General features: G+C 41.2%; 1 protein-coding gene across 11 annotated transcripts in view; it reads left to right on the plus strand.

Annotated features, from left to right (window-relative positions):
- The window catches only part of TENM3 (teneurin transmembrane protein 3), a 1,770,339-nt gene that overhangs the window by 1,374,968 nt on the left and 368,478 nt on the right, over positions 1-26,893 (plus strand). For all 11 annotated transcript variants that reach the window (XM_077279546.1, XM_077279548.1, XM_077279545.1 and 8 more), the window contains one exon: positions 825-1,063. In XM_077279546.1, the coding sequence (XP_077135661.1) occupies positions 825-1,063 (239 nt within the window). The remainder of the gene's footprint in view (positions 1-824; positions 1,064-26,893) is intronic.

Consider the following 26,893-nt stretch of genomic DNA (forward strand, 5'->3'; position numbering starts at 1 on the left):
CTTTTCAAGGCTACGGTTATTCCGGTTGCTTGTGTACCTTTTTCTACCAAACTTTTTCCTTCCACTCAACTTTCCATTGATATGTTTGGATACAGCACTCTTAACAGCCAACTTCTTTAGTAATGACTTGTGGCTTACGCTTCTTGTGGAGAGTGTCAATGACTGTCTTCTGGGCATCTGACAAATGAGCAGTATTCCCCATGATTGTGGAGCCTATTGAAACTGACTAAGGGACCTTTTTAAATGCTTAGGAAAACTTTGCAGGTGTTTTTGTTAATTATTCTAGTTTACTGAGATAATGACTTTTGGGTTTTCATTGGCTGTAAGCCATAATCATCAACATTAACAGAAATAAACACTTGCAATAGATCGCTCTGTAATGACGTTATATAATATATGAGTTTCACTTTTTGTATTGAAGAACTAAAATAAAATTTGATGATATTATTATTTAGTGAGAAGCACTTGTACTTGGTCACTGAATCACTTTCCCCCTGACCTATATGAGTGTTGTGTGGATGCACAGTAGGGGACACAAGTCTGTGGGTGATTCATTAGGTCTCCATTCATTTAGGAGGTTTTAATACATCATAGTACAAAAATGGCTATGTGCATGAGTCCTGTTTTTTTTTTTTAGTTTTACAAAGGATGCTATATTAACCTCTCCTTTTTTATTTTGGTTAATGTGACATTATGTATTCAAGAGTTACTACTGTAAAAAAAGTAGATGACAACATGTTTAATTCATTTACAGTATCACAGAGATATGGGATATGGAATATGGTGGCTTATTACTCAAGATCTTCACTCTTCTTTCTTTACAGGCATTTTCTATTCAAAACAGGAACAGGGACAACCCCACTGTTTAGCACTGCTACACCCGGATACACAATGGCCTCTGGCACAGTTTATACGCCTCCCACCAGACCACTTCCTCGGAACACCTTGTCAAGAAGTGCTTTTAAATTCAAAAAGTCTTCAAAGTACTGTAGTTGGAAATGTACTGCACTCTGTGCTGTAGGGGTATCGGTACTACTGGCAATACTACTATCCTATTTCATAGGTAAGAAATGAGATTTTTTACTTTGTAATCCGTTAATAAATATGCAAGAACATCTTGTGAGGTTGTAAGCCACCGTAGGTGAAACAGGACTTATTAATCCCGTCAGAAAAAGACAAAATGATTTACATGTTCAAAGTGCTGTTATTTTAAGATCAAGTTAATATTTAATTTAGAGTTAATTAAAAAGGACAGAATCTTCCATTTATTGTATTCTGACTGCTGTGGCTGCATAGAAATAAAATTATTTTATTCAATAGTCATCCAGAAGAAATTCCTATTTTTGCTGCAATAGTCGGGATATTTTTGGTTGCGCTAGATCATTTTTGTATTGGTTTAAGTAATGGCATGGCTGGGTTATGCTGTCACTATATAATCAGTGGGGGTCTGACCTCACAATGTTCAAATTTTTATTTTTATGCTCTTAAACCAGATAATTATATCACACAAAATACTTAATAAATAACATTTCCCACATATCTACCGTACGTCAGAATCATTTTTGAACCATCATTTTTTGCTAGGAAGTTAGAAGGGTTAAAAGAAGGGTTAAACGTTTATCAGCAATTTCTCATTTTTCCACCAAAATTTACAAAACCCCTCAAAGTACTCAAAGCACATTTAAGAAGTGAATTAGCTATTCGGGTGCTTCACAGGAATTACAGCAATGTGTAGAAAAAAATGAAAATTTTACTTTTTCCAACAAAAATGTTGCTTTTATCCCTAAATTTTGAAATGTTCACAAGGGCAACAAGAGAAAATGAACCATATAATTTGTTGTGCAATTTCTCCCAAGTATTTTGATACTCCATATGTGGGGCAAAACTACAATTTGGGTGCACGGCAGAGCTCGGAAGGGAAGGAGCACCATTTGACTTTTGGAATACAAAATTGGCTAGAATTGAAAGCGGACGCCATGTTGCGTTTACAGAGTCCCTGATGGAAACCCCCCACAAGTAATCCACAAGTAATCCCATTTTGGAATCTAAACCTCTCAAGCAATTTATTTAGCGGTCTGGTGATGACCAAGAACCCAAAGGCGCTTCATAGAATTTTATAACTTTGAGCCGTGAAAATGAAAAAAAAAACACATTTCCCCTCAAAATTATTTTTGTGCCAAAATTTTCATTTTCAGAAGGGTAACAGGAGAAAATGGGCCAAACAATTAGTTTTGCTATTTCTCCTGAGCACACCATATAGGGTGGAAAACTACTGTTTGGGTGCACGGCAGGGCTCAGAAGTGAAGGAGTAGCAATTGAATTTTGGTCTGGAGTAGATTGTGGATGCTATGTCACATTTCAAGAGCCCCTGACATTTCAAAACAGCAGAATCCCCTACAAGGACTAATTGGAAAAAATGTACCTCAGTTTCCTTGTGCAAATTCTCCTTAGTGCGCCAATACCCTACATGTAATTTGGAAATACTTTTCAGGCACAGAAGAGAAGGAGCCAAATTGTAGTGCAGATTCTGTTGTTATGGTTTGCAGGTTCATGTAACATTGGCAGAGCACCAAAAGTGCCAGAACAGCAGAACTATTGGGCAGTGAAGAAAAAATGAATACATTTTTACCATAAAAGTTTTGTTTTAGCCTAAGAATTTACATTTTCACATAGGAAAATGGGTACAAATCACACTAAAATGTGCTGCACAATTTCTGCTAAACGTGGAAATACAGCACTGCTTAGCCACATAGCGAGAGTCGGGAGAAATGGAGCTCTATTTGACTCTTGGAGAACAAATTATCTTAGAATAGTTTGTGGACTTTATATACAGAGCCCTTAACTATCAGAAGAGCAGAACACTCCCCTCAAGAGACCCCATTTTGGAAATTATACCCCTCTCTGAATTTATCTACAGGTGTATTTATGATTTTGACTCCATGGAAGTTTTTCAGAAATGAGCCACAATGGATGTTGCTAAATGAAAATTGTAAATCTTTCTATTGTAGTGCCCATATATTGTAGTGCCAGAGGTTTACTGCCAATGGTGGCAGGCCACCTGGCTTCTATGGGGCCCGTGAGCGTGGAGTGCCCTGTGCCAGAGCCTGCATTGGGTCCCCTACTCATCCCATCATCTCAAGTCCAACTGTATCAATTTCCTGGATGCCGATACAGTTAAAAGCAATGATGAAAGCTGGCGTGTCAGTTAATATCCCCCAGCATCATTCTTCCTCAGCTGTGCTGAGATTTGTAGGCACTTCAATATGACCAGACTGGAGCAGCAAGAAAAAGAGGAGGAGAGGTGAGTATTATATTTTTTTTTAAATACATGAGTAAATTGTGGTGGCCATAATACTGTATAGAAAACTACGGGGGAGTGCATTATTCTGTATGGATTATGGGGAGTGCATTTTAATATATGGACTTTGAGAAGTGCATTATAATGTATGGACTATGAAGTAGAGGACTTGTTTTTTTTGTGGATTGAGTTGACGCTTTTATTCCAAACATTTTACATAACATTTTGTATCACATTTATCTTGTGCTCTACTCTGAGGACTCACATCTAGGTTTCCTTCTAAATCTCCAAGTGACATAATTCAGATAAAAACCCTGATCGATTTATTCACTAAGGCAGCAGAGTTACTCTGGACTCCATCTGGCTTCTGTTGAGCGGTGTCCTTCTTTTCAGAGGTGCACAAAACTGTGGCGGACCACACTTTTTTGCACGCTTAAAAAGATGAACACCGCCTGATCACAGGCCAGACAGTGTCCACAGTGTCTCCATCTGCCTCATTGTAGGGAATCTTCCACCAGGGGTCCCGTCTTAATCATGTATTTCAGAAATTTGCACATGCAAATTGTCTCTTCTAAGAGGAAGAGGACTAGAACTCTAGTGCCACCTATAGGAAGTAGCAATCCTAGAAGTCAATGTCGACCCTGTAACGAGCCTTGTTACATGACTTAGGATAAAAGCCAAAACCATAATCTCTATTTGCAGACACAGTGTGTAGGGGTACTGCCCCAGCTTGTTTTTGTGAGACAAGATGACGTTTTCAGCAATACCTTTATTTTATATTTGACTTTTTGATCGCGTGTTAGGCTATGTTTGCACGGTCAGTATTCGCTGCAGCGTCCAATGCACAGCGGCCAGATGTTACAGCACGGTGGAGGGGATTTTATGAAATCTCATCTCCACTATGCGTGCAGAGATGCCTCCGGTTTCCCTGCATAACCGGACATGCGGCCCATCTTTCTAGACTGCAGCATGTAAATTTTTCTTGCGGAGACGTTCAGTCTCTGCAAGATAAATATCACAGTCCAATGTATAGGACGCTGTGATTTTGCATGGTTCAATGAACACATGCGGAATCACCATGTGTACAAAAGCCAGCAGCGCTTTGGACGGAGCTGTGTCCGAAGCGCTGCCAATACTGACCGTGGAAACATACCCTTATTCCACTTTTTTTGCCAGTATGATGAAAAAGCATAGTGTTTTATGTTGTTCACTGAAGGGGTCAAATAGTTTGACAGTTTTATAAGTTGGGTCATTCCGGATGGGGCAAAACCTATTATATAACCTAACATATTTATTGGTATAATAATCTTTCATTTTTTTATTTTATATTGTGATTTTATTTTTTTTTACTTTTTTTTCTACTTTTTTTTACTTATTCTCTCTACGGGACATTAACTTTTATTACTTTGATCTCTGGTATATTGCATTGCAATGCTCCTGCACTGCAATGTATAATTCCTGTCAGTGCTGCGCTGACAGAAACCTCTTAGACCAGGCTGTTAGCCTGATCTAAGCAGGCCACTGTAGCTGGCAGACCTGGAGTTCGTCGTGACGACCACAGTTTGCCATATCAATGATCAGACCCTCACAGTAATGTTGTGAGGGATGTCAATCTAAATGCTGCGATCGCTGTTGATGGCCCCGGGGGCAGTGAGGGCACAGATCCTGGCTGTGACAGCCGGGACTCTGCTGGTCAAAAAAGAGAAAGCACCACTGCAATAAATGCACACCACAAAATTATATAGAAAATTATTTAACAGTATATTTTATACTGACGAAGCCCTTTCTACTAGGGCGATACACGTGGGGCCACTGTCTTCATTCCACTCAGCTCCTGCGTTTGAGGGGTCTTGCCCTCTTTCATACATGGAGCATTTGGTAATTTAACCCTTTACCTTTCAAGCTTTTACTGAGTTCTCTTGGTTGCATTATGCAGATGACCCTTTTAATATATATTGTCCTCGGTCATCGTCTGTGGTCTTAGTTATAGGGTCCTTCCCTACCTTGGGGGGCCCTTTTCCTTGATGGGCATGTTATTGTCTACATTAGGTTTGCAGAGTTGCACCACATAGCCCCATGAGCCAGTAGGTATGAGATTGGTTTATATGCATATCTGTGTATATTGGGCACTATAAGGCTAGGTTCACATTGCGTTCTTGGCGTCCGTTAGACAGACTACGTTACACCGCGGCATAACGCGGTGTAACGTAGTCCGTTAATGCCGCCATTGAATGCAATGTCTGACGCATCGCTAGCACACGCCCACAATGGGCGTGCGCTAGCGATGTGCCGTCATTGAGTGATGGACCCGAGACGCGGGCTGCAGCGTTTCCGGGTCCGTCACTGCTAGCACAGATAGAGCTAGCAGATGCTCTATCTGCGCTAGCGCGATGTAACGTCGGCACTTGCGTTAACAGCAGCCCATTAGCGTATGTGCTGAACGGGCTGCTGCTAACGCAGTGTGAACCTAGCCTAACATGTACTTATTTTTCTGAGTGGATTGATCCTTGTTTGGTTTTAATTATGTTTTAATATTTTGTATGGTGTACCAAAAAAATATACTGTTAAATAATTTTCTAGACAATTTTGTGGTGTGCATTTATTGCAGTGGTGCTTTCTCTTTTTTGGCCATTATTGTTTACCACTGAGCTTGCACCCCTAGTTTTCCTTTTCCTTTGGTATCTTTGCATATAGTGGTGCGCTTGGTTTCTCTATAATCATATAAAGCCGGGACTCTGCTTTCACTTAAGCCGAGCTCCTGGCAGCAAGCATGTAGGCACTGCTCCTGTGCCCGCATGATCGCCATAACGTAACATAATTTTGCGGAATACCCTTCTCAACAGGCTTGGACTGGCCCATAGGGGAACAGGGAAATCCCCCAGTGGGCTCCTGTGCAGACACGAGCCCCAATCCCACTATTTGGGAAGTACTTGCTATAATTCACTTGATACACTCTGTATAGAAAAAAGCAGCATCTCATCATTCATTTACCATGCTACCCAGTTTGTTGTTATATAGGGGTGTAGGTAACTTTGTGAAAGAGGGTAGTGTAATATTTACATGCAGGTGAAAAGTGGGCCCCCAAAGTCAATGTTACTGGTGGCTCTTGGCACCCCAGTCCCACACTGTTTCTCAACCATGACGTAAACTTACATCAAATGTCATGAAGGGGTTAAATGGAGGTCCATTAGGTTTCCATTGAGATTTGTGATTTTTTTAAGGGTAAAAATAGTACTGTAGACTAAGGAAAGATCTATGTAGGAGATGATGAGCTATTGGTGAGTTTTTAATATTGCAGATTTTCTGCATCATTTCTGTCCCTATTTTGAAAAAATAATTGCATTTTTGACTGCATTTTTTTACATGTGTTTTCATTGTGTTTATGACGCTGTGTTTTTGTGTCTTCTTATATGTCATGTTTTAGCTAAAGCTGCTTTCTTTTTTATACTTCCTGCTATTTGGCTTTGATAAAACTTTATTGATATAGTCATATGCGGATTACATGCGTTTTTTATCCATTTCTGCCGCAGGAAAAAACTAAAAGCACAAGTTTGTTTTTTTTACCTGCATCTAATGCAAGACTGTGGGAAAAATCTGTACAGAAACCTAGACGTATCTGCAAGAAAAATTGACATGTTGCGGATATTAGACCCATATCACAGGAAAGCACAGTGGGCATCAGATTTCTTTAAATCCCATCACTTTGCTGGACAAGAGTGAATGCTATAGAGATAGATAATAGAGAGACAGACATATAGACAGACATATAGATATTTAATTGCACAACTTCTCAACATATTATAATACTGCACCCTATGGAGAATATTGGACATATTTTTATGATTAAATAACTAAATAAATGAAAAACTGCTGTCTGCTTTACCTTTGCTGGTTACAATAAATGGAGAGGACCCCACAATGTTTTTTTGTTTTATTTATTTAATCAATCATAAAAAACTGACCAATAAGCTCCACAGGGTGCAATTTTATAATGTTTTGGGGGGTTGTGCACTTATATGTCAATATGTCAGTGTGTCTATGTCTGTATATGTATGTCTATATGTCTGTCTTTCTATATCTTAATAGTAAGAGACCTAGCACTCAACTTTAGGTCAGTTACAGGAGGTGGATGCCGCGTCGGAGAGCACTGCAGCTCCAGGAATCTTCCTATTTGCTCATAGCAGGTTTGCCTACAACAACCACGCTGAACTAATTTTGATATATGATCGTGCAGTGATTATAATTCCCGCTTTTATTTAATAACCTCCTGTAACTGATGAAGGTCACAATTGACCAAAACATTTTCCTGTATTTACTACAATAATTTTTTCCTGCTGCATCTTACCTAAAGTTGAGTGCTAGGCCTCTTACTAATAATCTATATGGTTTGAGAACCTGTCCTTAGCACCCCTTCTCTAGTAGTGCTCACGGTTAAATTTTCCACCTGTCTTTCTATATCTGTCTATATCTATCATTTATTACCATAATTGATGAGTGAACGTGCTCGGATAACGTGTTATCCGAGTATCTTGGGCGTGCTTGAATAATATATTGGAGTCCCTCCAGCTGCATGTTTTACGATAGTAGACAGCCACAACATATGCAGGGATTCAGGGCCGGCTCCAGGTTTTTAAGGGCCCCAGGTGAAAGAGTCTCAGTGCCCCCCCCCCCCCCCTTTAACACATACCACGATTCATGATGCCCAGATACAGCAGAGAAATATAGGTAGAGTACAATGCCAGATTTCACTTCTTACATGAGTGATAGCTATTGTAAATTCTGCAGTTTATATATACAGGACAGGAGGAGTGGTACTGTGCGGTGTATATATACAGGACAGGAGGAGTGGTACTGTGCAGCATATATATACAGGACAGGAGGAGTGGTACTGTGCAGCGTATATATAGAGGACAGGAGGAGTGGTACTGTGCAGCATATATATAGAGGAGGAGCGGTACTGTGCGGTGTATATATACAGGGGAGAGGTACTGTGCAGTGTATATATAGAGGGGAGTGGTACTGTGCGGTGTATATATACAGGGGAGAGGTACTGTGCAGTGTATATATAGAGGGGAGTGGTACTGTGCAGTATATATATATACAGGGGAGAGGTACTGTGCAGTGTATATATACAGGGGGAGTGGTACTGTGCAGTGTATATATAGAGGAGGAGAGGTACTGTGCGGTGTATATATACAGGAGGAGAGGTACTGTGCAGTGTATATATACAGGAGGAGTGGTACTGTGCAGTGTATATATAGAGGAGGAGAGGTACTGTGCGGTGTATATATACAGGGGAGAGGTACTGTGCGGAGTATATATAGAGGGGAGTGGTACTGTGCAGTATATATATACAGGGGAGAGGTACTGTGCAGTGTATATATACAGGACAGGAGGAGAGGTACTGTGCAGTGTATATACAGGACAGGAGGAGTGGTACTGTGCAGTGTATATATAGAGGAGGAGAGGTACTGTGCGGTGTATATATACAGGGGAGAGGTACTGTGCGGAGTATATATAGAGGGGAGTGATACTGTGCAGTATATATATACAGGGGAGAGGTACTGTGCGGTGTATATATACAGGGGAGAGGTACTGTGCGATGTATATATACAGGGGAGAGGTACTGTGCGGTGTATATATACCGGGGAGAGGTACTGTGCAGTGTATATATACAGGGGAGAGGTACTGTGCGGAGTATATATAGAGGGGAGTGGTACTGTGCAGTATATATATACAGGGGAGAGGTACTGTGCGGTGTATATATACAGGGGAGAGGTACTGTGCGGTGTATATATACAGGGGAGAGGTACTGTGCGATGTATATATACAGGGGAGAGGTACTGTGCGGTGTATATATACCGGGGAGAGGTACTGTGCAGTGTATATATACAGGGGAGAGGTACTGTGCGGAGTATATATAGAGGGGAGTGGTACTGTGCAGTATATATATACAGGGGAGAGGTACTGTGCGGTGTATATATACAGGGGAGAGGTACTGTGCGGTGTATATATACAGGGGAGAGGTACTGTGCGGAGTATATATAGAGGGGAGTGGTACTGTGCAGTATATATATACAGGGGAGAGGTACTGTGCGGTGTATATAGAGAGGGGAGAGGTACTGTGCGGTGTATATATACAGGGGAGAGTTACTGTGCGGTGTATATATACAGGGGAGAGGTACTGTGCGGTGTATATATACAGGGGAGAGGTACTGTGCGGAGTATATATAGAGGGGAGTGGTACTGTGCAGTATATATATACAGGGGAGAGGTACTGTGCGGTGTATATATACAGGGGAGAGGTACTGTGCGGTGTATATATACAGGGGAGAGGTACTGTGCGATGTATATATACAGGGGAGAGGTACTGTGCGGTGTATATATACCGGGGAGAGGTACTGTGCAGTGTATATATACAGGGGAGAGGTACTGTGCGGAGTATATATAGAGGGGAGTGGTACTGTGCAGTATATATATACAGGGGAGAGGTACTGTGCGGTGTATATATACAGGGGAGAGGTACTGTGCGGTGTATATATACAGGGGAGAGGTACTGTGCGGTGTATATATACAGGGGAGAGGTACTGTGCGGTGTATATATACAGGGGAGAGGTACTGTGCGGAGTATATATAGAGGGGAGTGGTACTGTGCAGTATATATATACAGGGGAGAGGTACTGTGCGGTGTATATATACAGGGGAGAGGTACTGTGCGGTGTATATATACAGGGGAGAGGTACTGTGCGGTGTATATATACAGGGGAGAGGTACTGTGCGGTGTATATATACAGGGGAGAGGTACTGTGCGGTGTATATATACAGGGGAGAGGTACTGTGCGGAGTATATATAGAGGGGAGTGGTACTGTGCAGTATATATATACAGGGGAGAGGTACTGTGCGGTGTATATATACAGGGGAGAGGTACTGTGTGGTGTATATATACAGGGGAGAGGTACTGTGCAGTGTATATATACAGGACAGGAGGAGCGGTACTGTGCAGTGTATATATACAGGGGAGAGGTACTGTGTGGTGTATATACTTCAACAGCCACCCAGCCCAGGCCCCCAGCACCTGTCCTGTATATATATTATATACACTGTATCTATACAGGCTGTGCTGGGGGCCTGGGCTGGGAGGCTGCTGTAGTGTGTGTATATACAGTGCCTACAAGTAGTATTCAATCCCCTGCAGATTTAGCAGGTTTACACATTTGGAATTAACTTGGCATTGTGACATTTGGACTGTAGATCAGCCTGGAAGTGTGAAATGCACTGCAGCAAAAAAGAATGTTATTTCTTTGTTTATTTTTTTTTTAAATTGGGAAAAGTTTTTTCAGAGGGTCATTTATTATTCAACCCCTCAACCCACCAGAATTCTGTTTGGTTCCCCTAAAGTATTAAGAAGTAGTTCAGGCACAAAGAACAATGAGCTTCACATGTTTGGATTAATTATCTCTTTTTCCAGCCTTTTCTGACTATTTAAGACCCTCCCCAAACTTGTGAACAGCACTCAAACATGGTCAACATGGGAAAGACAAAGGAGCATTCCAAGGCCATCAGAGACAAGATCGTGGAGGGTCACAAGGCTGGCAAGGGGTACAAAACCCTTTCCAAGGAGTTGGGCCTACCTGTCTCCACTGTTGGGAGCATCATCCGGAAGTGGAAGGCTTATGGAACTACTGTTAGCCTTCCACGGCCTGGACAGCCTTTGAAAGTTTCCTCCCGTGCCGAGGCCAGGCTTGTCCGAAGAGTCAAGGCTAACCCAAGGACAACAAGGAAGGAGCTCCGGGAATATCTCATGGCAGTGGGGACATTGGTTTCAGTCAATACCATAAGTAACGTACTCCACCGCAATGGTCTCCGTTCCAGACGAGCCCGTAAGGTACCTTTACTTTCAAAGCGTCATGTCAAGGCTCGTCTACAGTTTGCTTATGATCACTTGGAGGACTCTGAGACTGACTGGTTCAAGGTTCTCTGGTCTGATGAGACCAAGATCGAGATCTTTGGTGCCAACCACACACGTGATGTTTGGAGACTGGATGGCACTGCATACAACCCCAAGAATACCATCCCTACAGTCAAGCATGGTGGTGGCAGCATCATGCTGTGGGGCTGTTTCTCAGCCAAGGGGCCTGGCCATCTGGTCCGCATCCATGGGAAGATGGATAGCACGGCCTACCTGGAGATTTTGGCCAAGAACCTCCGCTCCTCCATCAAGGATCTTAAGATGGGTCGTCATTTCATCTTCCAACAAGACAACAACCCAAAGCACACAGCCAAGAAAACCAAGGCCTGGTTCAAGAGGCAAAAAATCAAGGTGTTGCAGTGGCCTAGTCAGTCTCCTGACCTTAACCCAATTGAAAACTTGTGGAAGGAGCTCAAGATTAAAGTCCACATGAGACACCCAAAGAACCTAGATAACTTGGAGAAGATCTGCATGAAGGAGTGGGCCAAGATAACTCCAGAGACCTGTGCCGGCCTGATCAGGTCTTATAAAAGACGATTATTAGCAGTAATTGCAAACAAAGGTTATTCCACAAAATATTAAACCTAGGGGTTGAATAATAATTGACCCACACTTTTATGTTTAAAATTTATAAAAATTTAACTGAGCAACAAAACTTTTTGGTTTGTAAGATTTATGCATCTGTTAATAAATCCTGCTCTTGTTTGAAGTTTGAAGGCTCTAACTTATTTGCATCTTATTAAACCTGCTAAATCTGCAGGGGGTTGAATACTACTTGTAGGCACTGTATATATATGTCAGCTGCAGCCGCCGAGCCCATGGCTGCCCCAGGTCACCCAGACTGTCAGAATATACAGCGATATAGCATGGCACTCACTCAGGTGCCGTTAGCAGCTCCTCCAGTCCGGAATCTGCCTGTGCCTGATTAGTTCAGCACTGCACGGTGCACGCAGCCAGGAGAGCAGAGCAGGAGAACTCTCCGCCCACAATGTCACGCTGGCTGTGTCCTTAACCCCTATGTGCCTGGCCCTGCACTGACTGAGAAGATGCTTGTGCCAGGCACAAAGGGTAGAAAGGGTTAAAGCGGCCAGATGGATCTATGACTGGGTGAGTGGGCCCCCCTGTCTTGTCAGGGCCCCGGCACTTGCCCGGGTAGGCCGGGTGCTGACGCCGGCCCTGCAGGGATTGCTTTATTGTTTGGCTATCCCCTCATGTGTTGCAGATGTCTACAGGCCCAAAACATGCAGCTGCGGGGACTCGTATTATCCGAGCACGCCCGAGATACTCAGATAACACCTGAGCATGCTCGGATAGCATGTTATCCAAGCACATTCGCTCATCACTAATCTCTATCTATTATATATCTCTATATCATATCTATCTAAGACTCAACGAAATCGCGGCAAAAAAGTTTGTTTCTCCTGAAAAGAGATGCAGAGATGGTGCAGAAATTTCTACATCCAAATACTTAACATGTGCGCATAGACTTACTGTTGTAATCATACTTATTTATGTATGCTGTCCTGCAAGCTGTAGTAATAGTTACATCCTAAGTAACATTATAAATGCTTATGTATATCACCAAATAATCACTAATCAGTGATAGAAATATCAGTATTGTATTCTGTGCTACTTTTCATGGCCAGCAGTATATATCATATGCATATACAGTACAGACCAAAAGTTTGGACACACCTTCTCATTTAAAGATTTTTCTGTATTTTCATGACTATGAAAATTGTACATTCACACTGAAGGCATCAAAACTATGAATTACACATGGGGAATTATATACTTAGCAAAAAAGTGTGAAACAACTGAAAATATGTCTTATATTCTAGGTTCTTCAAAGTAGCCACCTTTTGCTTTGAAGACTGCTTTGCACACTCTTGGCATTCTCTTGAAGGTGTGTCCAAACTTTTGGTCTGTACTGTATACCCACACACTGCATACACACATGTAAATACACACACTGCACATACATAAACATGTACACCCACACACTGCACATACATACACATGTATACCCACACACTGCATATACACATGTAAATACACACACTGCACATACAGTACATACCAGCAGCCTGTCTCACCTTCAGTTCTTCTAGACTCCCACAGGTAAAGGAACTTTGGTGACATCATTATCGCATGGCCATGATGTCACCAAAGGTCCTTAAGTAGTGTTAACCTTGGATTACAAACACTGGGAGCACTAAGTGAACGAGGGCCCTGGTAATTGCCCAATTTCTCTATCCCCCGCCTCCCATCGATGAGGGCCCCGTCTGTAACTAGGTCTTCCTCCCTGTCTGTAACTAGGTCTTCCAGGGCTTATTTTTGAAGTAGGGTTCATATATCATGAATATCCCAAAAATACTGTAAAATCATGCTAAAGCTTATTTCTGGGTCTTGTTTTAAAGGAAACACAAGATATATGTAATTGCAAAAAAATTATATGTAGAATGCTGGAAATGAGCTAGACTTGGATTGCAAGGGTTGTCTGCTTTTAAACAAGCTAATAGGGCTTTTGAGTGCTAATTAACATTTGAGTGCCTAATTTTCTAACCACAGCAGAGATCAGCCACCACCATGTAATTCTTATTTTGCCCTGTGGTGGTGCTGCAGGGAAATTGAGCCCTCTCTGTTGTGTTTCTATGCAGCAACGACCTGCATTCTGGTGACGCACTCCCAAGAGTACTGTGCAGACTGGGCATTCACGTGGCTGCCCAGCTCTATAGTACTGAATTACTGTAAATGCAAGGTCATATTATACCAGCATAGGTTAACCAAAGGTAAACTTATACTTTAAGTTTATTAAAAAGTTTACAGGCTCCATGTAGTTCCTGTAATATTGTAACCATCTCTAAATGTCCCTAGTGATGTTTGAATTATCTGCATTATTAGCGATGTAATAAACTCACCCTATTCCTCCATAAACCAGAGACTGCCAAGTTGCAGCTCATTTTATGTATTTACCAACTTTTTGCATTGTTCCTAACGACCGAACCATTCACATTAACTATTAAAATATAATCGCTTTTTTCCTATCTCCAGCTATCATTTACTGTAATTTAGGACTGTACGTTTGTATATAGAAATATTTTGTACTTACTGAAATTGAACCCTATTTTATGCTAAGTGCAAGGCATAACAAAATATTTACAATGCTTTAATGCGGTGCAGCATTAATATTTAATTGACAATGCAAATGGCTGTTGTGTCAGGCTTGGCGATAACAAAATATTTAATAAGAAGCTAAAGAAGTGAAAGTAAGAAAATGAAATTTAACTCCTACATGGCTGGACTGCTCTACTGATTGCTTCTAATTTACTTAGCTCAGTATGCTATTTTAAAGGTGTTGTCAGGTTTTGAACACCCATTCTAAAATTTGCTGTTAGATAATTCTAACTTGATAAAGAGGAGTTCCCAGGTCAGGATTCTCAACTATTAGATGAACAGTATAAAGAGGAGTTTCCAGGTCAGGATTTTCATCTATTAGACGGACAGTATAAAGGGGAGTTCCAAGGTCAGGATTTTCGTCTATTAGACGGGCGGTATAAAGGGGAGTTCCCAGGTAAGGATTTTCATCTATTAGACGGGCGGTATACAGAGGAGTTCCCAGGTCAGCATTCTCAACTATTAGATGGACAGTATAAAGAGGAGTTCCCAGGTCAGGATTTTCATCTATTAGATGGACAGTATAAAGGGGAGTTCCCAGGTCAGGATTTTCATCTATTAGACGGACAGTATAAAGGGGAGTTCCCAGGTCAGGATTTTCATCTATTAGATGGACAGTATAAAGGGGAGTTCCCAGGTCAGGATTTTCATCTATTAGATGGACAGTATAAAGGGGAGTTCCCAGGTCAGGATTTTCATCTATTAGATGGACAGTATAAAGGGGAGTTCCCAGGTCAGGATTTTCATCTATTAGATGGACAGTATAAAGGGGAGTTCCCAGGTCAGGATTTTCATCTATTAGATGGACAGTATAAAGGGGAGTTCCCAGGTCAGGATTTTCATCTATTAGATGGACAGTATAAATTGGAGTTCCCAGGTCAGGATTAACCCCTTCACCCCAAAGCCTGTTTTCACCTAAGTGACACGGCCAATTTTTAGAATTCTGACCACTGTCACTTTATGAGGTCATAACTCTAAAACGCTTCAACGGATCCTGGTGATTCTGACATTGTTTTCTCGTGACATATTGTACTTCATGAAAGTGGTAAAACTTCTTCGATATGACTTGCATTTATTTGTGAAAAAAACAAAAAATTGTCGAAAATTATGAAAATTTAGCAATTTTCAAAATTTTAGTTTTTATGCCCTTAAATTAGAGAGTTATATCTCATAATATAGTTAATAAACAACATTTCCCACATGTCTGCTTTACATCAGCACAATTTTGGAAACATAATTTTTTTCTGTTAGGGAGTTATAAGGGTTAAAAGTTGACCAGCGATTTCTCATTTTTGCAAGAAAATTTGCAAAACCATTTTTTTTACGGACCACCTCACACTTGAAGTGATTTTGAGGGGTCTATATGACAGAAAAGGCCAAAAAGTGACACCATTCTAAAAACTGCACCCCTCAAGGTACTCAAAACCATATTCAAAAAGTTTATTAACCCTTCAGGTGCTTCACAGGAATTTTTGGAATGTTTAAAAAAAATTGAACATTCAACTTTTTTTTCACAAAATTTTTACTTCAGATCCAATTTGTTTTATTTTACCAAGGGTAACAGGAGAAATTGGACCAAAAAAGTTGTTGTACAATTTGTCCTGAGTACGCCGATACCCCACATGTTGGGGTAAACCATTGATTGGGCACATGGCAGAGCTCGGAAGGGAAGGAGCGCCATTTGACTTTTCAATGCAAGATTTGCTGGAATTGAGATCGGAACCCATGTCGCAATTGGAGAGCCCCTGATGTGCCTAACAGTGGAAACCCCCGCAAGTGACACCATTTTGGAAAGTAGACCCTCTAAAGAACTAATCTAGATGTGTGGTGAGCACTTTTTGCCCCACATTTTTTATTTTCCCAAGGGTAACAGGATAAACTGGACCCCAAAAGTTGTTGTGCAGTTTGTCCTGAGTACGCTGATATTTCATATATGGGGATAAACCACTGTTTGGGCGCATGGCAGAGCTCGGAAGGGAAGGAGCGCCATTTGACTTTTCAATGCAAAATTGGCTGGAATTGAGATCGGAACCCATGTCGTGTTTGGAGAGCCCCTGACATGCCTAAACAGTGGAAGCCCCCACAAGTGACACCATTTTGGAAAGTAGACCCTCTAAAGAACTAATCTAGATGTGTGGTGAGCACTTTGAACCTCCAAGTGCTTCACAGAAGTTTATAATGTAGAGCCGTAAAAAAAAATCATATTAATTTTCACAAAAAATGATCTTTTTGCCCCAAATTTTTTATTTTCCCAAGGGTAACAGGATAAATTGGACCCCAAAAGTTGTTGTGCAATTTGTCCTGAGTACGCTGATACTTCATATATGGGGATAAACCACTGTTTGGGCGCATGGCAGAGCTTGGAAGGGAAGGAGCACCATTTGACTTTTCAATGCAAAATTGGCTGGAATTGAGATCGGAACCCATGTCGTGTTTGGAGAGCCCCTGACGTGCCTAAACAGTGGAAACCCCCACAAGTGACACCACTTTGGAAAGAAGACCCCCTAAGGAACTTATCTAGATGTGTGGTGAGCACTTTTAACCCCCAATTGTTTCACTAAAGTTTAGAATGTAGCGCTGTGAAAATTAAAAAATCATTTTTTCTTTCCACAAAATGATGTTTTAGCCCGCAATTTTTTTTTTCCAAGGGTAACAGGAGAAATTGGACCACAAAAGTTATTGTCCAATTTGTCCTGAGTATGCTGATACCCCATACATTGGGAGGAACCACCGTTTGGGCGCACGGCAGTGCTCGGAAGGGAAGGAGCGCCGTTTGAAATGCAGACTTAGATGGATTGGTCTGCAGGTGTCATGTTGCATTTGCAGAGCCCCTGATGTACCTAAACAGTAGAAACCCCCCACAAGTGACCCCATATTGGAAACTAGACCCCCCAAGGAACTTATCTAGATGTGTTGTGAGAACTTTGAACCAACTAGTGTTTCACTACAGTTTATCACGCAGAGCCGTGAAAATAAAAAATATTTTTTTTTCCACGAAAATGATATTTTAGCCCCCACGTTTTTATTTTCCCAAGGGTAACAGGAGAAATTGGACAACAAAAGTTGTTGTCCAATTTGTCCTGAATACGCTGATACCCCATATATGGGGGGGAACCACTGTTTGGGCGCACGGCAGAGCTCGGAAGGGAAGGAGCGCCGTTTGAATTGCAGACTTAGATGGATTGGTCTGCAGGTGTCATGTTGCATTTGCAAAGCCCCTGATATACCTAAACAGTAGAAACCCCCCACAAGTGACCCCATATTGGAAACTAGACCCCCCGAGGAACTTATCTATATGTGTTGTGAGAACTTTGAACCAACTAGTGTTTCACTACAGTTTATCACGCAGAGCCGCGAAAATAAAAATTTTTTTATTTCCACGAAAATGATATTTTAGCCCCCACGTTTTTATTTTCCCAAGGGTAACAGGACAAATTGGACCCCAAAAGTTGTTGTCCAACTTGTCCTGAGAACGCTGATACCCCATATGTTGGGGGGAACCACTGTTTGGGCGCACAGGAGAACTCGGAAGGGAAGGAGCACTGTTTTAGTGTTTCAAAGCAGAATTGGCTGGAATTGAGATCGGACGCCATGTCGCGTTTGGAGAGCCCCTGATGTGCCTAAACAGTGAAAACTCCCCAATTCTAACTGAAACCCTAACCCCAACCCTAACCCCAGCCCTAACCCTAGCCCTAACCCCAACCCTAGCCCTAACCCTAGTCCTAACCCTAGCGCTACTTTCACACTAGCGTTTTTTTGCATACGTCGCAATGCGTCGTTTTGGCGAAAAAAACGCATCCTGCAAAGTCATCTGCAGGATGCGTTTTTTCCCCATAGACTAACATTAGCGACGCATTGCAACGTATTGACACACGTCGCAACCGTCGTGCGACGGTTGCGTCGTGTTGTGGCGGACCGCCGGCAGCAAAAAATGTTACATGTAACTTTTTTTGTGCCGACGGTCCACCATTTCCGACCGCGTATGCGCGGCTGGAACTCCGCCCCCACCTCCCCGCACCTCACAATGGGGCAGCGGATGCGTGGAAAAACAGCATCCACTGCCCCCGTTGTGCGGCGCTTGCACAGCATGCATCGGTACGTCGGGCCGACGCAGCGCGACGGCCCCGTACCGACGCTAGTGTGAAAGTAGCCTAACGGGAAAATGGAAATAAATATATTTTTTAAAATTTTATTATTTTTCCCTAACTAAGGGGGTGATGAAGGGGGATTTGATTTACTTTTATAGCGTTTTTTAGCGGATTTTTATCGTTGGCAGCCATCACACACTAAAAGACGCTTTTTATTGCAAAAAATAGTTTTTGCATCACCACATTTTGAGAGCTATAATTTTTCCATATTTTGGTCCACAGAGTCATGTGAGATCTTGTTTTTTGCGGGACGAGTTGACGCTTTTATTGGTACCATTTTCGGGCACATGACATTTTTTGATCGCTTGAGGCGGAATGAACAAAAACCAGCAATTCCTGAAATTCTTTTAGGGGGGGCATTTATATCGTTCCGCGTTTGGTAAAAAGGATAAAGCAGTTTTATTCTTCGGGTCAGTACAATTACAGCGATACCTCATTTATGTAATTTTTTTATGTTTTGGCGCTTTTACACAATAAAAACTATTTTATATAAAAAAATATTGTTTTTGCATCGCTTTATTCTGAGAGCTATAACTTTTTTATTTTTCTGCTGATGATGCTGTATGGCGGCTTTTTTTTGCGGGACAAGATGACATTTTCAGTGGTACCATGGTTACTTATATCCGTCTTTTTGATCGCGTGTTATTCCACTTTTTGTTTGGCGGTATGAGAATAAAGCGTTGTTTTTTGCCTCGTTTTTTTTTTTTTTTACGGTGTTCACTGAAGGGGATAACTAGTGATATAGTTTTATAGGTGGGGTCGTTACGGACGCGGCGATACCAAATATGTGTACTTTTATTGTGTGATTTTTTTTTTAATTTAGATAAAGAAATGTATTTATGGGAATATTTTTTTTTTTTCTTTATTTAGGAATTTTTTTTTTCTTTTTTTTTTACACATGTGGAAATTTTTTTTTTTACTTTTTTACTTTGTCCCAGCACTTTGTGCACAGCACTCTGTCAGATCACCGATCTGACAGACAAGGGCAGAGGCTTGCCGGCGCCTGCTATTAGGAACTCTTTGCAGGCGCCGGCAAGCTAGGGCATCTCATGACCCGAAAGGAGTTCCGCGGCCATCTTGGATCCGGGGACTCCTTCCAGGTCACCAGAGCAGCGCGATCTCATCGCGCTGCTCCGGTGGGAGAGCGCAGGGAGCCCCCGTCCCTGCGCGATCCCCCTCTATGCCGCTGTCACTATTGACAGCGGCATCAGAGGGGTTAAATGCCCGCGATCGGCGATAGCGCCGATCGTGGGCATTGCTGCGGGGTGTCAGCTGTCATATACAGCTGACACCCGCACCCGATCACCGCGGCGCTCAGAGTGAGACCGCGGTGATCGGGGCGCCGTACTAGTACTGCGGCTGGCACTAATGCAGTGCCGGCAGCGCAGTACTAGTACGGCGCATGTCGGGAAGGGGTTAAAAACAAAAAACACACAAACACCACAGCTCACTTTTCTGTCCGTTCCCTTGCAACATCATCATCTCCGGCAGCTTTCGCTCTCACACAGGCACATGCTGCTTGCTGAAGTCAGTGTGCACCTGTGTCAGGAAGAAGAAAGCGCATTAAGTATAGTACGGATCCCTTCAGCTCCACTGACATTGAGTCCTGTAGGCAGCGGAGCTGCAGGGATCTCTCCCTGCCTGTCGCACATGATGCAATCTGGCCATGGCCCTGCCAAGCCTTGGGCCAGATTGCCCTCAGTATTACCTGCCCTGCAAGGTCCCCCCTCCACTTCCATACCCCGATGCAGTTGCATCAACTGCAGCGGTGGTATGTCCGCCCCTCCTTATGACTCATACAGGGAAAATTGACCTCCTGTTTCTACAATGATCTTAGAAGGACACAGCTAGTCTGCTTTTAATTTTGTGATGTCATAGACCTAAAATAAAAGAGAAGAATTAACTGAGTAAAAAAACAATATGAGCAATTGTAAGTACACAGTACCATATACAGTGGCATATAAAAGTATGGTCAACCCTGGTCAAAATTACTGTTGTTGTGAGCAGTGCGCAAGTTGAAGATTAAATGATATCTAAAAGGACGAAAGTTAAAGATGTATTGCAGACAAAAAAAATACTGTCATTTTTTTCATTTTGAAAATTACAAACAGGAAATTGGGCAGATGCAAAAATTTGGTCACCCTTGGAGATTTGTGTGCATAGATAACTTTGACCAATGTGTATGACCTTAATTAACCTGTTAGAGTTATGGCTTGTTTATGATCATCTTTAGGAAAGTTCATGTGATGCAAATTTCCCAACTTTTTAAAAACCCAGCCTCCTCTAACCTTGTGCCAAAAAACAGCAGGCACGGGTTCTTCTAAGCATCTGCCTATCACTCTGAAAATGAAAATGGTGGAGGCCCATAAAACAGGAGAAGGCTATAAGAAGATATCAAAGCATTTTCAAGTTGCATTTTCCTCAGTTTGAAATGTAGGAACAGTAGAGGTTAAGATTAGGTCTGGAGGACCACGCAAAATTTCAGTGAGAACTGCTCATAGGATTGCTACAGAGATAAATCAGAACCCCTGATTAACTGCAAAAGACTTTTAGAAAAATTTAGCAGACTGTGGAGTTGTGGTAGATTTTTCTACTGTTCAGAGACACCTTCACAAATATGACCATCATGGAAGAGTTATCAGAAGAAAACCTCTCCTGCTTCCTCACCATAAAATTGAGAGTCAGAAGTATGTAAAAGAACATCTAAACAAGTCTTGTGGACCGTTGAGGTTAAAATAGAACTCTTTGGCCCCAATGATTAAAAATATGTGTGGAGAAAAAAGGGCACAAACTTTCAGGAAAAGAACATCTTGCCATTTGCCAACCATTAGGCATGGGGGTGGATCAGTCATTCTTTGGAGTTGTGTTGCAGCCTATCATGCAGGGAACATTTCACTGGTAGAGGGAAGAATGAATGCAATGGAATTTCAACAAATTCTTGATGCAAACATAGCACCATCGGTCAAAAGCTGAAGTTGAAAAGAGGATGGCTTCTACAAATGGATAATGATTCTAAACACACGTCACAATACACAGTTGACTACCTGAAAAGGCGAAAGCTGAAGGTTTTACACTGGCCCTCACAGGCTCCTGATCTGAACATCATTGAAAATATGTGGCTAGACCTCAAAAGAGCAATGCATGCAAGATGACCCCAGAATCTCACAGAACTGGAAGAATTTTCCACTTAAGAATGGATGAAAATTCCTCAAACAGGAACCGAAAGACTCATGGCTGGCTACAAAGAGTTTGAAAGCTGTGATACTTGCAAAAGTGGGTGCTACTACATACTAACCATGCAGTGTGTCCAAACTTTTGCATCAACCCATTTTCATTTTTGCAATTTTTAAAATGTAAAATATGGAAATCTATCTATCTATCTATCTATCTATCTATCTATCTATCTATCTATCTATCTATCTAAAATATAAAGAAAATGTGTCATCTTTAATTTCAGGCCTTTTAGAGATCACTTCAACTTCAATTTGCTTAACTGTTCACAATAATAGTAATTTTGATCAGGGGTGACCAAACTTTTACATGTCACTGTAGTGTGATAATTACAATATTTTAATAGGATAAAAGCATTTTGATGGGAATGTTTATTTATTGTGACATAACTGAATAAATGTCTGATCTTTGCAATGGCCATATATTTTTTCCAGGAAACTGTAGAGTTAGTTTTTTTTGGTTTTACTGTATGAGCGAAAGAAAAAGTGAATTGGTTAATAATCATCGTGCGCGGCATTCACGCAGCTTGGTAGACCAGCTTCTCAGAGGCCTGGATTTCAAATGTCAGAACTTCGTTTAGAAGCAATTTTACTACCAATTCTTCATAGGGGCACAGAGGGATGTCTCCTGTGTAACACCACATCAGTATATTACCGGCTGTGCCGATTATAGCAGAGCTGGGGTGTAGAACAATTGTCCGCCAGGGATTTGTGTCTTTCTAAAGTAAACATTATAGTGGTTTGTATAAATCACTTATCTTTTGGGTGTAGAAATATTGTTGTTTCTATAAATGCTAGACAGGATTTGGGGATTTCAATCTTCTGGTTGCTTGTTATTTTATTAGTAATCTAGATCTTTGTATTGGATGTTATATATGAGGCTGTAGATTGACATTTTTATAGAGTTCGCCGGGCGCTTCTTCATTCCTGCCTAGTAACAGTTTAGCAGAGATGGAACGTCTTTGTGTCTGAATCTTGTAAAATGTCCTTATCCTACTGGAAATAGGATTATGTGCGGCGTGAACCTGTGGAAGAGGAAATATCTTCATGGTGTGTCATCATCAGGTCTGTCAGGGCAAGCAGCTTTTAGACAGACAGATAGGTCTTAGTCTCAGAGCAGAACACACTTTTCTTGCAGATATGCCAAGTCAAAATCCACTTTCTATGAGTATTCCTATGACAGTCAATGGCGAGAAGCATTGTAATAATTTACAATAAGGAGAGGATTTCAGCTGAGGTTGCTCTCTCTGCCTCCAGTATAAGAGCTTATGAAAAACGTAGCACAGCCTATTATGGAATGGTCTGCCATTTGCAAATCCTATCCAAACAAGCTGTACCAGAAATATCAAAGAAGGAAATCTATTTGCTTTTTATTTGATCATTCTTTCCTGACACATCTGGTTCAGTTCACCTCTGTTCCGCATGCCTTTGGGAACAGGAGTTTACGTATAAGTAGAATATGCAAACTGGGAAGTGATCTTTTTCCACTGTGAACACAATGAGAGGTAACAAAATCAATGCATCCATCTGTAGCGTAGCTGCTGAACATGCAAATGGTGTCTGAGGTATACATGTACGCAGGAGATGGAAGTGCGAGGGATACCCTGATGAAAAATTGATGCAATATCATAAAATATAGAAGGTGTGGCTGCTTTACAGTGTAATATTGTGATTATTATATTTATTGTTATTGTTCCTAATCCACAGCTGCCACATCACTAGTTGCTCTTAGCCTTTGTTACACATCAGGAAAGAACGTAGAATGTTATAATGTATTGGCTTAGCATGTGCGCAGATCTGAGCAGTGAGATTTATGCAGTTCACTGATGGTAATTTTGTGAACATTGAGTTGTAAGTAATTCCATCCTGAGTATCGGGGACTATTGGTACCACAGCTGCTGGTTTGTACCTTTGAATTTCAATTTTCAGGCTTTTTTAATCAACCGTGCTATCGTCAAGCATTACTATGTCGATGATCAACTCCCTCTTTTCTGGCTAATGGTTACGTGAGTTGTTTCGCAGGGCAATGCTTTGTCTGTATGCAAAAGTCCCACTATATTTTCACATGTTCATTTTTTTACAGTGTTTTCCATCAGTTCTTCGTACAGGCAGCTGTTAATTATCAAAAATGTTCCAATATACAGTACAGACCAAAAGTTTGGACACACCTTCTCATTTAAAGATTTTTCTGTATTTTCATGACTATGAAAATTGTACATTCACACTGAAGGCATCAAAACTATGAATTAACACATGTGGAATTATATGCTTAACAAAAAAGTGTGAAACAACTGAAATTATGTCTTATATTCTAGGTTCTTCAAAGTAGCCACCTTATACTGTATATATATTTTTTAATATACTGAATACATGTTCTATTATTTTGTCTGATTACTTGCAGTCTGCATTGGCATCATCAGAAGACTTTTCATGCCTGACTTTTATGACATTTGTTTAAAGAGGTTGTCAGTTTTCTTTAACATCAATGTCTGACACCCTGCACCCCCCAGCAATCAGTTGTTCTTGGTGTCGTCGGTGGCTGGAAATGCTCAGTTACTAAGCTGCTGTCTAGTGATAGTGGCCTTGGCCGTGTCCTGCACAATCGCCCCCTATCTGGGGCAACTATCAGTAGATGGAGCAGCTTCGTAACTGAGCACTTCCAACCACCACCATCACCGAGAATAGCTGGTTGAGGAGCCGCGTCTCACCCTCACCGATCAGACATTGAAGACCTATCCTAAGGATAGGTCAATAAGGTTACAGTAGTTTGCAACCTCCATAAATGGCCTATTCTTGTGTAGCTAGTATTAGCCCTTCAGTTTCTTTGTTCAAAACTCCATTTGTAAGACATAGCCATGCTTTTTCATGGTTAGCCTTCTAAAAATCTTGTCCAAAAATTGGCCATGAATTCATATGTATTTTTTTAAATTGTCCATTATTGTTTTGGTCGTATGTCTCCGATACTCTTGTTTTGTCTGTTGGACTTTCAATAAGTCTTGATTTTTCACTTCAATCAGTTTCTCACTTAGCTTTTTTTGACTGTCTGACTAGTAGTAGTGCTCTGCCACCCTATTTTTTTGGCAGCTACAATCTATTGACATCATTACGAGAGTGGAAAGAATAAGGAATAGTCATCAGCTTTCATATTTTTTGGTTGAAATTATCCAAATCTGCTTCAGTCCAGGCAACTATCCCAGTGTATCTCTTTGATGGGTCATTACCATGGCATTTATGGCTTTGTCACCTTTTAATTTAGTCTCTAGTATCCTTCTTAATAACCACAGCAGCATATTTAACTATTGTATTCATATGATGTTTTCACGCATTTTTATAGAACTTGACAACCCCTTCATATCTTCACTAATAATGTATAGATAAATTAGAGATACTGGATGTGTTCTTTGTTTGGATAGTATAGTTCTATATCAAAACTACTGGACATGGACATTTGTCTTTATTGTCATAGTTTCCCCTCAATAAACTTCACAAAGTCATGGATATACCGTTGTCATGAAAAATACAAAATCAATACAGGCCAATCTATTTTCCTGTAAGCCCTACAGATAGAAGTCGATACTTGGATACATGCTTTCTCTTTATTTTTAACACACCATTCAATTCTATGTCACTTCTAGCCAAGTCCCAAGTTCTTGTGGTCAAAAGGCCTAGTGTCATAATCACATAGATTTTACCACTGTATATGCTGTTTGCTTTTAAGAAACTTGCAAAAATAATATCAATAGCACAACTGTCTTAAAATATCTTATTTTAACATTTTTACAAAAGTAACATTATTGATTTGGTATTAATATTAATTACTATTTCTATTTTTTTAGATGAGCATAAAAATTAAAAATTATTGCAAGATAAGCCTTCTTAAAAGTAGACACCCTATTTAACCCATTCGTAATAAGCAACCATATAATGTAACTTTACGTCATTTGGGTGCAGTGGACAAAGACACTCTACATAGTGGACAGACTGTGACCCTGAGGCTATGTGGACACGTTGCGGATTTGGCTGTGGATCCGCAGCGGATTAGACAGCTGCTTTCCATGCGGTTTACAGTACCAGGTAAACCTATGGAAATACTGTGCGGAAACGCTGTGGTTTATTTTCCGCAGCATTTCAATTATTTGTGCGGATTCCGCAGCGGTTAACACCTGCTCCTCAATAGGAATCCACAGGTGTAAAAACGCAGGAAATCCGCGGTAAATCGGTGAAAAACCACTGCAAAAATGCTGAAAGAATTGAAGTAAGAAAGAGAAGGAAAATTAATTGTGTGCATGAGATTTCTGAAATCTCACAGCTTTTGCTGGTACTGTGAAAAGCAGCTTTTAATTGGTGTTATAAAACACAACAACAAAAAAGCGCTGCAAAAACGCAATGTGTGACCATAGTCTTACTATTAAGGGTCGTGGTGCTTTGTGCTGGGGCAGAGATGTTTCTTACAAGTCTTCACTATATACATAAATCGTACAGTATCTATTGTGCCTTCGCTATCACTCTCTCTATCGGTCCCCAGCTCTAATTACACCGGTTCGGATAATTCTATTCATTTGTAGCAAATTAACACGGTTATCTCGCTGAGAATTCCTCTCTGACACAGATGTAGCCGCGGACCCACCAGCTCTGGGACGCTGGGGTTCACCATGCCGCACATCTTACATACTAAGTTGATGAGGAAACATAAGACTCCCAAGCAGTTGAGCACTTTTCTTGGAGGATGCAGAATTGCTCACTTTTCTTTATTCCAGCCATCGGAAGCAGTTGGCACAGTACGATGAAAATCTGCTTTCTAAAAACCGTTGGCAGACAAATTTAACGAGTTTGTTCTTTGACACACTAACAAAGAACCTAAAACAGATGGATAGATTGCGAGCTCAGAAATACAGTTGAGTAACTGCAGCAGCAATGGCATCGTTTTTCTACTGGCAGTTTCCGAACGCTTCTGACACAAAAGATGTTATTGCGGAGACAAGTAGAAAAGACAGATAAAAAAAAAAATCTACAGACACATGACTGTCAGCGCGATTAAATAGCCTCGGAAATCTGGCAATTTTACTGGAT

The sequence above is a fragment of the Ranitomeya variabilis genome, chromosome 1 (assembly GCF_051348905.1).
Source record: "Ranitomeya variabilis isolate aRanVar5 chromosome 1, aRanVar5.hap1, whole genome shotgun sequence".
NCBI lineage: Eukaryota > Metazoa > Chordata > Amphibia > Anura > Dendrobatidae > Ranitomeya > Ranitomeya variabilis.